The 13241-nt window shown below is 44.7% G+C and overlaps 1 protein-coding gene across 1 annotated transcript in view; it reads left to right on the top strand.

Moving 5' to 3' along the window:
- Nucleotides 1-4009: 4009 nt before the first annotated feature.
- Nucleotides 4010-13241, top strand: part of pggt1b (protein geranylgeranyltransferase type I, beta subunit) — a 72983-nt gene continuing 63751 nt past the window's right edge. The window contains exon 1 of the mRNA XM_067982973.1: nucleotides 4010-4158. Within this exon, the coding sequence (XP_067839074.1) occupies nucleotides 4034-4158 (125 nt within the window). The 5' untranslated portion in view covers nucleotides 4010-4033. The remainder of the gene's footprint in view (nucleotides 4159-13241) is intronic.

The following is a 13241-nucleotide window of genomic DNA, read 5'->3' as shown; positions in this document are numbered from 1 at the left end:
CTTTCCTTAGTTATCCTCTTGCTCTTAATGTATTTATAAAACATCTTTGGGTTTTCTTTGATTTTTACCTGCTAATATTTTTTCATGCCCTCTCTTTGCCTTTCTAATTTCCTTTTAAACTTCACCCCTGCACTTTGTATACTCTCTAAGCTTTCTGTAGTATTGAGTTCCTGTTGTCTATCGTAGGCTTTCTTTTTCTGCCTTATCTTACCCTGAATGCCTCTTGACATCCAGGGGGCTCTAGATTTGGCAGCCCCTCCCTTTTTCTTTGAGTGAACACGTTTACCCTGAGCCCCTTGAATCACCCCTTTGAATGTCTCCCACTGCTCTAACACTGATTTACCTTCAAGTAGCTGTTTCCAGTTTACTTCTGCTAAATCACTTCTCAGTTTAGTAGAATTGGCCTTCCCCCAATTGAAAACTTGAATTCCTGCTCTGTCTTTGTCCTTTTCCATAACTATGCTAAAACTAACTGTATTATGATCACTACCACCAAAATGCTCTCTCACTGCTGCTACTTCTGCCCCTCCTCATTTCTTAGAATTAAATCCAGAACCGCCCCCCTCTTGTTGGGCTTGCTATATACTGGCTTAAAAAAAATTCTTCTGTATGCAATTTAAGAATTCTGCACCCTCTATACCATTCACACTGTTTGTATCCTAGTTAATATTAGATAGAGAGGTGGAGAGGTTTAGGGACGGAATTTCAGAGCTTAAGGCATAGGCAGCTGAAGGCACGGCTGCCAATGGTGGAGTGATTAAAATCGGGAATGCGCAAGAGGCCAGAATTAGAGGAGCACAGAGATCTCGGAGAGTTGTAGGGCTGGAGGAGGTAGAGATAGGAGCGAGGGCATGGAGGGATTTGAAAACAAGGATGAGAACCTGCATCTTTCTGATTTCTCTCCTATTTCCTCTCGTGCCCTCTCAAGCTCATCTCATCCATGAGATCCACCTCCTGCTCCCCTGACTCCATTCCCATTAAATTGCTGACTTCCCTTCCTGGACCCCACGGTAGCTGACTTTGTAAATAGTCCCCTCTGTCCTTGCAAACTTCTGCTCCATCTCCAGCCTCTTCCTGCCCTGTTACCTCTAGAATCCCCCAAGGATCTATCATTGACACTCCTCTTCCTCATTTATGTGGCTGCCCCATGGCAACACCATTCGTGGACATGGGTTCAGCTTTACATGTGTGCTGACGACACCCAGCTCTATCTTTCCACCATCTCAATTAACCCCCCCACCCCCACTCCACTGCCTCTGTGTTGTCATACTGTCCGACATCCAGTCTTGGATGAGCTACAATTTCCTCCAGCTAAACACTGGAAAGACCGAAAACCCCCACGACAAACTCCGTATCCTTGCCACTGATTACATCCATCTCTGCATCCTGTTCGACCACAAGCTGTTTCCAACCCCGTATCCTCTCCGTTGCAAAGACCACCTAGTTCCATTTCCGTAACATTACTCTCCTCCATTCCTACCTTAGCCCATCTGCTGCTGAAACCCTTGTCCATGCCTGTCACCTCCAGACTTAACTATCCCAGTGGTCTTTAACAACTTCCCATCCTCCGCTCTGTGAACTTTAGTTCCTCAAATTCTGATGCCCATATCCTATCACCCTGACTTTGCTGACCTACATTAGCTGGCCCTGCAAAGCCTCTATTTTAAAATTCTAATCCTTGTTTTTAAATCCCTTCATGGCTTTGTCCTCACAATATCTGTAACCTCCTTCAGCCCTACAACACTCTCTGAACACTGTTCCTCTGATTCTTACCTTTTATACATCTCCTCCTCCCTTCACCCCAGTGTTGACAGCTGTCTCTTCGGTTGCTTGGGAAAACCTCCCAAAGACACTCTGCCTCCCTACCCCTCTCTCCTCTTTTAGGACCCTCTTTAAAACCTGCCTCTCTCAAACTTTTGGTCATCCCTCCTATTACTTCCTTCTTTGGCTCAATGTCCATTTATTTCTGATTATGCCTTTGTGAAGTGCCTTGGTATTTTTTCCATGTTAAAGGCACGATATAAATGCAAATTATTGTTGTTTTGATAGTGAATGTCTATTTCCTCTGGTTGGGGAGTCAGTCAATTTAAATTTGCCATCGAGTGAGGTAGGTGAAATTTTTTTTATGCAGGGAGTTGTTGGAGCAAGGAATACTTTGCTACATGGGATGGTTGACGCAGAGACCATTGTATCTTTTTTAAGAGGAAATTGGATAAATATTTGAAGCAGAGGAAAATACAAGGTTATAGGGAGAGTGCAGGATAGTGCAATAAGTTTTAGATTGCTCTAGCAGAGCTGACAGTCACAATGGGCTGAACTGCCTTCTGTGCTGTAAGGTCAGTGGTTCAGTAATTGATAACATCGCTTGAGATAACATGGCTTGAGCCAACATAGCTAATCAGGATTTTGGCCAGCAATTACATAAGAAATACAAGCAGGAGTAGGCCATTCGGCCCCTTGAGCCTGCTTGGCCATTCAATAAATTTGTTTGATCTTCTACCTCAACTCCACTTTCCTGCCCTATCCCTTGATTCCCTTAGTGTCCAAATATCCATAGATCTCAGTCTAGAATATACTCAATGACTGAGCATTCACAGCCCTCTGAATTAGAGAATTCCCAAGATTCACAACCTTCTGAGTGAAGAAATTTGTCCTCAGCTTTGTCCTAAATGGTCGACCCCTTTTCTTGAGGCTATTCTCTCGAGTTCCAGACTCTCCAGCCAGGGGAAACAGCCTCCTAGCGTGTAACTTGTCAAGACCTCTCAGAATTTTATACGTTTCAATGAGATCACCTCTCATTCTTCTAAACTCCGGAGAATATAGGCACATTCTACTCACTCCCTCCTCAGAACAATCCTCTCATCCCAGGAATCAATCTAGTGAACCTTCGTTGCACCCCCTCCAATGCAAGTATATCCTTTCTTGGGTAAGGAGACCAAAACTGTACACAGTAATCCGGGTTTGGTCTCACCAGAGCCCTATATAATTGCAGCAAGACTTCCCTATTCTTATACTCCAACCCCCTTGCAATAAAGGCTAACGTACCATTTGCCTTCCTAATTGCTTGCTGTACCTGCAATGTTAACTTTGTGATTCATGTACAAGGAACCCAAATCCTTCTGCTTACCAACATTTCTTAGTTTCTCACTTTTTAAAAAAAAATTCTGCATTTCTATGCTACCTACCAAAGTGGATAATTTCACATTTCCCCACATTATATTCCCCAATTAGTACTGAATGGCATTCCTTGTAAAAAGGACAGCCTCAAATCCAGAGGCCTGTAATGCCAAATGGAGGCCTTTTTAAAAGGTCAGTTTTGACTCAGTGATAGCACTCTTGCCTTTAAGTCTGAAGGTTTGTGGGTTCGAGCTCCTCCAGAGACATCAGTGCAGTACTGAGAGAATGTTCTAGGTGTTGTCTTTTGGATGAAATGTTATACAGAGGCCCTATCTGTGGATGTAAAAGATCCGAAGGCACTATTAACAGGGGAGTTCTCCTTGCGTCCTGGCCAACATTTATCCTTCAATCAACATCTAAAACGAAGGATCTAGTCATTTATTTCATTGCTGGTTGTGGGACCTTGCGGTGTGCAAATTGGCTGCCGAGTTACCCCACATTACAGTGGTGACTATACTTCAAAATGCTTTTTTGGCTGTAGAGTACTTTTAGATGTCTTACGATTGTGAAAAACGCTGTATTAAAAACAAGTTCTTTCTTACTAGTGCTGGGGCCATAACTAAAACATATTGGGGGTTTTAATGCCAGGGCTTTTGTCTTTTGCCTGCTCGGCCAAAAGCTGTGACTCCATTGAGAGTTGATATTGCTGTTCTCTTCAATATCCTTGTTGTGGCGGGACAGTTAATGGGGAACATTGTATAGGTTCCAGATTCATGCAAGCTCCAAGGGGAGGGGGCGAGGTGAACACAGCGCCAGCTCCGCTCTGCGTTATAGCGGCCTGCGGGTTTTACTGCGGCTCACGCACCGATTGGCTGGAGCTGGGGAGGGGGGCGGGGCGTGTCCATGGCGATCCAACATGGCCGAGGAGACGGCGGCGGAGACGGGCGAGCACCTGGAGTTCCTAAAGGAGCGGCACGTCGGGTTCTTCGAGCGATGTCTGAAGATCTTACCCGAGAGATACTGCTCGCTGGAGACCAGCAGGTAGAGCCTGGCTTCGGGCAGTGAGAGCAAGCGGGCGGATGAATGGGGGGGGGGTCGGCGGCGGATTAAACGGAGGGCCCGGCCCGGCCCGGCCCGGCCTAGAGATCGGCAGGCTCTGCCCCTCCAAAGGTTGGGCCCGAGAGTTGTTGACGATCAGTGCGGGGCAGTGGGTGAAGACGCGGGCTCTGTTCAAACACATCATTTTCCCGTGGGGAAGTGACGGGTCTTCAGCTGACACCTGAGGGGTATTATACACACATGGAGTCGGTGCAGCTCCCGAGGGGTTGACGAGCTGTCAGGGGTTTCTGTGACCAGCGCCAGGGACTAACTGCTCACGGTAGCACGAGCCCTGTGGATGACCAACCGCGCATGCGTATTTCAGGTCACCAGCTGCTTTCACTGCGGTTCACTAAAAGCGCGGACCGGAGGCGGAGCATCAAAAATACAACCGATGGAGGGAGCGGGGTGAGGTGGGGGAGAGAGAATGTGATCCAGGTCTAAAGGAAGGGGAGGGGGAGAACGTGGTGCAGGTGAGGAGATGGATCACGTCTCCACCATTCCCCCCCCCTCTCCACCATTCCCCCCCCCCCTCTCCACCATTCCCCCCCCCCCCTCTCCACCATTCCCCCCCCCCCCCCATTGAGGAGAGAGGTAGGGAGGGAATTCCATAGCTTAGGGCCTAGGCAGCTGAAGGCATAGCCACCAGTGGTGGAGCGATTAAAATCGGGGATGCGCAAGAGGCAAGAATTGGAGGAGCGCAGAGATCTCTGAGGGTTGTTGGGCTGGAGGAAATTACAGTGATAGGGAGGGGTGAGGCCATGGAAGGATTTAAAATCACGAATGAGAATTTCAAAATCGAGGCGTTCCCGGACCGGGAGCCAATGTAGGTCAGCAAGTACAGCCGTGATAGGAGAACGGGATTTGATGCAAGTTAGGATATGGGCAGCAGAGTTTTGGATGAGCTCAAGTTTATTGAGGGTGGAAGATGGGAGGCCAGCCAGGAGAGCATTGGAATAGCCCAATCTAGAGGTAACAAAAGCATAAATGAGGACTTCAGCAGCTGATGAGCTAAGGCAGGGGCAGAGACAGGCGATGTTACGGAGGTGGAAGTAGGCAGTCTTGGTGATGGAGCACCGTTACTTCTGGAGATCCCAAGGATCTATCCTTGGCCCCCTTCTATTTCTCATCTTCATGCTACCCCGCGATGACATCATTTGAAAACTCGCCAGGTTCCGCATTTATGCCGACGACACCCAGCTCTACCTCACCACCATCTCCCTCGACCCCTCCACTGTCTCTTAATTGGCGACGCTGCTTGTCTGACGTCCAGTACTGCACGAGCAAAAATTTCCTCCAACTAAATATTGGGAAGACCGAAGCCATTGTCCTCGTTCATTGCCACAAACTCCGTTCCTTAGCCAACGACTCCATCAATCCCCCGGCCACTGTCTGAGGCTGAACCAGGCCATTTGGAACCTCGGCATCCTATTTGACCCTGAAATGAGCTTCCGACCACATATCCGCTCCATTACCAAGACTACCTACTTCCACCTCCGTAACATCGCCTGTCTCCGCCCCTACCTAAGCTTATCTGCTGCTGAAACCCTCATCCATTTCTTTGTTACCTCTAGATTGGACTATTCCAGTGCTCTCCTGGCTGGCCTCCCATCTTCCACCCTCAATATACTTGAGCTCATCCAAAACTCTGCTGCACGTACCCTAACTCGCACCAAGTCTTGTTCACCCATCACCCTTGTGGTCGCTGACCTACATTAGCTCCCGGTCCACAACACCTTGATTTTAAAATTCTCATCCTCATGTCGAAATCCCTCCACGGCCTCACACTATTTGAACGTGGTGATGTCAGCGCACTGCGTTCTCTGGGCTGGCGGTCGTCGCCGCCCTGTGTTCTCTTAGCTCAGGGGCGTCGCCATCCAGCGTACTCTGAGCTCGGGGGCGTCGCCGTCCTGCGTTCTCTGAGCTCTGTAGCTTGTCAGACAATTAACCAGAACTTGCTCAGAGCAGCATGGCAACTTTCGTATAACTCCTGCGAGTTAAATGTACGCATTTACTTACTGCAGATCCGTGACAGACTTGCGTGATTTGGAAGTTTTCAAAAAATGTGCGCCATCAACTAACCTCCGAACAGGATGGGTTGATTTGCATGGGAAGTTTCTGTGACAATGGAAGACGTGCCCACAAAACCTGTCAGGAAGAAAAGTCATGCCCACAAAGTTCATTCATTTAAAGTAATATTTTGCAAGTCATGTAAATAAAAATTTTAATTTTTTTCATAAAAAGCCAAAGAAGTAATTTGATTAAGAACATAAGAATTAGGAGCAGGAGTAGGCCATACGGCCCCTCGAGCCTGCACATGGCTGATCTTCATCCTCAACTCCACTTTTCTGTCCGATGCCCATATCTCTCGATTCCCCTAGAGTCCAAAAATCAATCTATCTCAGCCTTGAATATACTCAACGACACAGCACCCATCGCCTTCTAGGGTAGAGAATTCCAAAGATTCACAACCCTCTGAGTGAAGAAATTCCTCCTCATCTCAGTCTTAAAGGACCGACCCCTTATCCTGCGATTATGCCGTCTAGTTCCAGACTTTCCAGCCAGGGGAAACTACCTCTCAGCATCTACCCTGTCAAGCCCCCTCAGAATGTTATATGTTTCAATGAGATCATTTTTCATTCTTCTAAACTCCAGAGAGTATCGGCCCATTTCACTCAACCTCTCCTCATAAGACAACCCTCTCATCCCAGGAATTAATCTAGTGAACCTCCGTTGCACCACCTCTAAGGCAAGTATATCCATTATCATCGCCGAATCCCCCACCATCAACATTCTGGGGGTCACCATTGACCAGAAACTTTATTGGACCAGCCACAAGAGCAGGTCAAAGGCTGGGTATTCTGCAGCGAATGACTCACCTCCTGACTCCCCATAGCCTTTCCACCATCTACAAGGCACAAGTCAGGAGTGTGATGGAATACTCTCCACTTGCCTGGATGAGCGCACCTCCAACAACACTCGAGAAGTTCGAAGTTCCAGGACAAAGCAGCTCGCTTGATTGGCACCCCATCCACCACCCTAAACATTCACTCCCTTCACCACTGGTGCGCCGTGGCTACAGTGTGTACCATCCACAGGATGTACTACAGCAACTCGCCAAGGCTTCTTCGACAGCACCTCCCAAACCCGCGACCTCTACCGCCTAGAAGGACGAGCAGCAGGCACGTGGGAACAACACCACCTGCACGGTCCCCTCCAAGTCACACACCATCCCGACTTGGAAATATATCGCCGTTCCTTCATCGTCGCTGTGTCAAAACCCTGGAACTCCCTACCTAATAGCACTGTGGGAGAACCTTCACCACACAGACTTCAGCGGTTCAAGAAGGTGGCTCACCCCACCACCTTCACAAGGGCAATTAGGGATGGGCAACAATTGCTGGCCTTGCCAGCGACACCCACATCCCGTGAACAAATTTTTAAAAAAAACTTTCCTTCGATAAGGAGACCACAACTGTACGCAGAACTCCAGGTGAGGTCTCACCAAAGCCCTGTACAATTGTAGTAAGACTTCTTTACTCTTGCACTCCAGCCCTTTGCAATAAAGGCCAACGTGCCATTTGCTTTCCTAATTGCCTGCAGTACCTATATGTTAACTTTTTGTGTTTCTTGCACCAGGACACCCGAGTCTCCCTGGACACCAACCTTTAATAGTTTCTCACCATTTAAAAAATATTGTTTTTCTATTCTTCCTGCCAAAGTGAATAACCTCACATTTCCCCATATTATACTCCGTCTGCCACCTTCTTGCCCACTCACACAGCCTGTCTATGTCCCTTTGCAGACTCTTTGTGTCATCCTCACTGCTTACTTTCCCACCTTGCTTGTATCGTCAGCAAACTTGGATACATTACACTCAGTCCCTTCATCTAAGCCGTTAATATAGTTTGTAAATAGCTGAGGCCCAAGCACCGATCCTTGAGGTACCCCACTAGTTACAGCCTACCAACCTGAAAATGACCTGTTTATCCCTACTCTTTTCTGTCCGTTAACCAATCCTCTATCCATGCTAATGTGTTACCCCCAACCCCATGAGCCCTTATCTTGTGTAACAACCTTTTATGTGGCACTTTATCGAATGCCTTTTGGAAATCCAAATACACTACATGCACTGGTTCCCCTGTATCTACCCTGCTAGTTTCATACTCAATAAACTCTAATAAATTTGTGAAACATGATTTCCCTTTCATAAAACCGTGTTGATTTTGCCTAGTCATATTATGATGTTCTAAGTGCCCTGTTACCACTTTCTTAATAATGGATTCCAGCATTTTCCCAATGACTGATGTCAGGCTAACTGGACTGTAGTTCCCTGTTTTCATTCTCCCTCCTTCCTTGAATAGCGGGGTTACATTTGCTACCTTCCAATCTGTTGGGACCGTTCTAAAATGTAGGGAATTTTGGAACATCATAACCAATGCATCCACTATCTCTGCAGCCACCTCTTTTAGAACCCTCGGACGTAGGCCGTCAGGTCCAGGGGATTTATCGGCTTTTAGTCCCATTAGTTTCTCAAGTACTTTTTCTCTACTGATAATTACTTTAAGTTCCTCACTCTCATTAGTCCCTAGGTTCCCCACTATTTCCGGTATGCTTAAATTAAAGAGAATGAAGTGAAAAGGTTAAAAAAAAGTTTAATTTTTTTTTTAATGACAAAAAATATTACAATAAAGAGTAATATGAGCCACCACATTTTTAAAGTTTAATTTTTAGTTGTTTGGCAGTCATTAAGAGTCATCGTGCTTTTAAAAAGTAGTGTAGACCTGGTATTTTTCAGCGTACCTTTTGGTGGTGTAAGTAGTTAACGTTTTAGATGGGCAAGTTCACTATTTTTCTGTGATTTCCATGATTGTACTGTGCGATTTCCCTTTAATTTGCAGCTGTCAAATCGTCGACGAACCAATAGGAGCAAGTTTGTGGTTTCCGGGTTTTAGTGCACACACGCAAATGTGTGAACTTGCTCCTTCAATTCGTCGGCGGAGACAGAGGTCGCCGTTCTCAGGTGAGTAATTTCTGCCCCAATGACCGGATCAAATTACACATTCCAGAGAACTTGAATTATTCTGTGTCAGGCTGGATCAAATTACACATTCCAGAGAACTTGAATTATTCTGTATCAGGCTGGATCAAATCACACATTCCAAACAAAGGGTTGGGTGAGTTGCCGGTGGCAATACCAGAATGTGTTACTGCCACCACAGTGGTGGCAGTAGACGCAACCTTTTTGGGTGCGACGATGGAGAGGATAATGAACCGTCGAGTGTAAGTGTATTGAAACTGGGTGCTTTTTTATACATAAAATGTTCTGAAGCAGCGGAAGAGGCTGCACTTTTAACAGAAAATGACTTATCAATGGAAATGTGATTCATGTTGCACAATTTCTGAAAGGTCCTTTAACTGTTCGGAGCAATTGTAAATAGTAATACTGAGATGTATGTTGAAGGGTTCATAACTGGAAGTATCCTAATTTTCCATGCAAGCATGGGTTTGTATGTCAGCCCCCAAATGCCCCAAACGTGGCTTCTTAATAAAACAAATTACTCTTGAGACTAATTTAATGGAATGTCACTGCCGGTGCAACGAGTGGTGGGATTTGAGACTACCGTGATTCATGATTTAGCAATTTTGTTATCTTGGCTTAATTGTGGGTGGTATAGGCAATGGTGGAGAGGCAGTTCTGTGGATTATTTATCAATCGAGTGAGATGATAAAAACATAGGGTGAATTGCTCTGGGTTGCTGTATGGAATTCCTTGCAGACAACATTGGTGGAAGCTCAGGAGCTAGCATACCTATTCTCTTGGTTGGAAAATGATAGAGGTGGGAACCTCAAAAGATGGCAATTTCATTCAGAAAGGTAACTGAGAAAACTCAGACAGATGGATTTTACTGAAAAACTCAGTCTGTGCATTAGAAATGGCAAGTTAGCATATCAGCCTGGTGTGGGAAATTGAAAAAATGTCACTAGGAAATTCAGCCTCTCGAGCCTGTTCCACCATTCAGTTAGATAATGGCTGATCTGTACTTCAACTCCATTGATGCCCATATCTAACAAAAATGTATCGATCTCAGCCTTAAAATCTCCAACTAACCTAGCATCCACAGACTTCTGGGAGAGAGAACGCCAGATCTCTACAATCCTCCGTGTGAAAAAGTGCTTCCTGACTTCATTCTCAAATGGCCCAGGTTTAATTTCAAAATTATGTCCTCTCATTCTTGATTTCCCCCATCAGAGGAAATAGTTTCTCCATATCTACCTCATTGAATCCTTTTAACATTTTAAACACCTCGATCACATCACCCCTCAATCTTCTATACTCAAGGGAATACAAGTCAAGTTTATGCAACCTGTCCTCATAATTTAACCCTCTAGATCCCAGTATCATTCTGGTGAATCTGCGCCATACCCCCTCCAAGGCCAATATATCTTTTCTAAGGTGTAGTGCCAAAAACTGAACACAGTACTTCAGATGGGGTCTGACGAAGGCTCTTATACAACTGAATTGTAGCTTCCTCCGCTTTGTATTAGACACAAAAGGCATCAAGGGGTATGGGGAGAGAGCGGGAATGTGGCATTGAGGTAGAGGATCGGCCATGATCATATTGAATGGTGGAGCAGGCTCGAAGGGCTGAATGGCCTACTCCTGTTCCTATTTTCTATGTATTCCAACCTCCTTGAGATAAAGGCCAACATCCCATTAGCCTTTTTGATTTGTTTTTCTACCTGTCTACTAGCTTTAAATGAATTGCGTACTTGGACTCCCAAATCTCTTTGCTCCTCTACAGTTTCCCCTGCCTTCCCCCTACCCTCATAGTGCTTGTTGCCAATACTGGATGCTCGAAATGGACATCATCAATTTTTAAAAAATGATTTGTGCTAGTACTCTAAAAAGCACAATTTTATATTGCAGAATCGCTACAGCAAACAACTGCACATATAACTACTTTACTGGCTGTTGGACTTTCTCCATTGTTTAGGGCTCCATCAGGAGCTGCTCTTTTAGTTAATTATGTCCTCGCTCTCTGGAATTCCCTCTCTAACTTTTCTGTCTTGCCACTTCCTTCCGTGCTTTCATACGCCTTATGAAAACTCATTGGGCCAGAAATCGCTCCCAAAATAACGGAGGAGCTCAACAGCGCTCTCTTTTTAATGGCGAATTGAAGGAGCAAGTTCCCACGTTTGCACATGTGCAGTAAAATGAGGAAATCATGAACTTGCTCCTATTGGTTCGCCGGTGATTTGACAGTTTCGAATTAAAGGGCCATCGCACGCTGCAATCAGAGAAATCTTTGAAAAATCGCAAACTTGCTTATCTGCCCAGCTGGAAGGTAACTAATTACGCCACCAAACAGGTACGCTTAAAAATACCAGGTCTAAACTAAGCATGGTTAAAAGCGCAGTTAGTCTTAATGACTGCCAAACAACTAAAAATTAACTTTTAAAAATGTAGAGTCTCATATTACTCCTTATTTCAATAGTTTTTGGTCATTAAACATTTTTTCTTAAAAATTAAAAACTTAATTTTTTTAAATTTTTACCTTCTGTCTCTTTTTAATTTAATTCAATAATTTTTTTGAATTTTTGTTTTTAAAAATTAAAATTTTCATTTACAATGACATCCAGAATACTAACTTTAAATGAATGAAGTCTGCTTGCCTGCTTGAGCAATGCAGCCTGAATCTGTGGGTGTGACTTCTCTTCCTGGCAGATTTTGTGGGCGTGTCATCTATTCTCACAGACTGTTCCACGCGCATCAATTCACGCTACTCAGAGGCTGGGTTGATAGCGTACAATGTTTTTAAAGTTCAAAATCAAGCAATGCGAAGGCACAGAGCCTGCAGTAAGTATTTTTGTTAATTTAATTCGCAGGAGGTGCGGTGAGCATTGCCACACTGCTCTGTGCGATTTCTGGTCCTTTGATTATGCTTTTGGCTCCACCCCCAACTCTTTTTTTCCTCCTGTTTGAAATCCACTTTTGTTTGCTCTGTAAAAGCACTTGAAATATCATTTGTTTGCAAGGAGCACCAAAGAAATATAAGTTGTTGACTGAATAAAGTGTACCCATTTAATTATATGTGCAGATGCACAACATCCTTAGCATTATAAGGATATTTGGACATTTATATGAACTATGGACGTCACTTAAGGATTTTTCACCTTTTTGACTAGGTGCAGTAAAATCTTGGTAGTAACTGTCTGTGTGATATGTTTGAATGAATCTTTAAAGGAGGAATCTCTGCTGATTTACAAACAGAGAGGGTGCATGGGGCTATGTCTTTTATTGAAGTGCCTTGGCATGTTTCTCTACTTTGTATCTTGCGTGTATGAAAATTCATGTGATTTTCATGATCTGTTGAATTCTGATAATTGCATTGTCACAAAGTATAGGCAATGGGTGGGGAGAGGGGAGGCTTTTCCGACAGCTGTACAGGGACACCAGTGACCCTTTAAATCATTAAATATGTTACTGTACTATTTCATCCCTGCAATCACAGTTATTGCTGGAATTGGCAGTTATTCTTTGAAAGTCAGCTTGCCATTTTTAAGGATTAATGATCAGTATAGGAGCCGCAATGTTGCATATTGAAATCTCTTTGCTGCATCGTGCTCCAGGTGCTGCTGACTGATCTCTGCCGTAGTTCTGGTTTATAATATATTACAACTAAACAGGAGTGATTTTTTTTAAACCTCAAGTAATTATTTTCCAGGGGTTAATGAGCATAAAATGTATTCAGTGGAAACTGAAAAATTATTTGTCCTAAAAAAAAATGATAGGCAACAACTTTCATTTACATAGTGTCTTTAAGGTAGAAAAATATCCCAAGGTGCTTCATAGAGGAATGGGGAGAACAGAGGCTAAGCTAAAGGAGGAAAGATTAGGCAGGGTGATCAAAGGTGTGGGTTTTAAGGAAGGTCTTAAAAGCAGGAGAGGGAGGTGGAGAACCAGAAGAATTGGGGGGAGGGGAGAAGAGAAATTCCAGAGAGTGGAACCTAGATAACTGACG

This window comes from Heptranchias perlo, chromosome 4, assembly GCF_035084215.1.
Source record: "Heptranchias perlo isolate sHepPer1 chromosome 4, sHepPer1.hap1, whole genome shotgun sequence".
Taxonomy (NCBI): domain Eukaryota; kingdom Metazoa; phylum Chordata; class Chondrichthyes; order Hexanchiformes; family Hexanchidae; genus Heptranchias; species Heptranchias perlo.
Note: the sequence above shows the minus strand (reverse complement) of the source record. Positions and strands in the feature narration are given on the sequence as shown.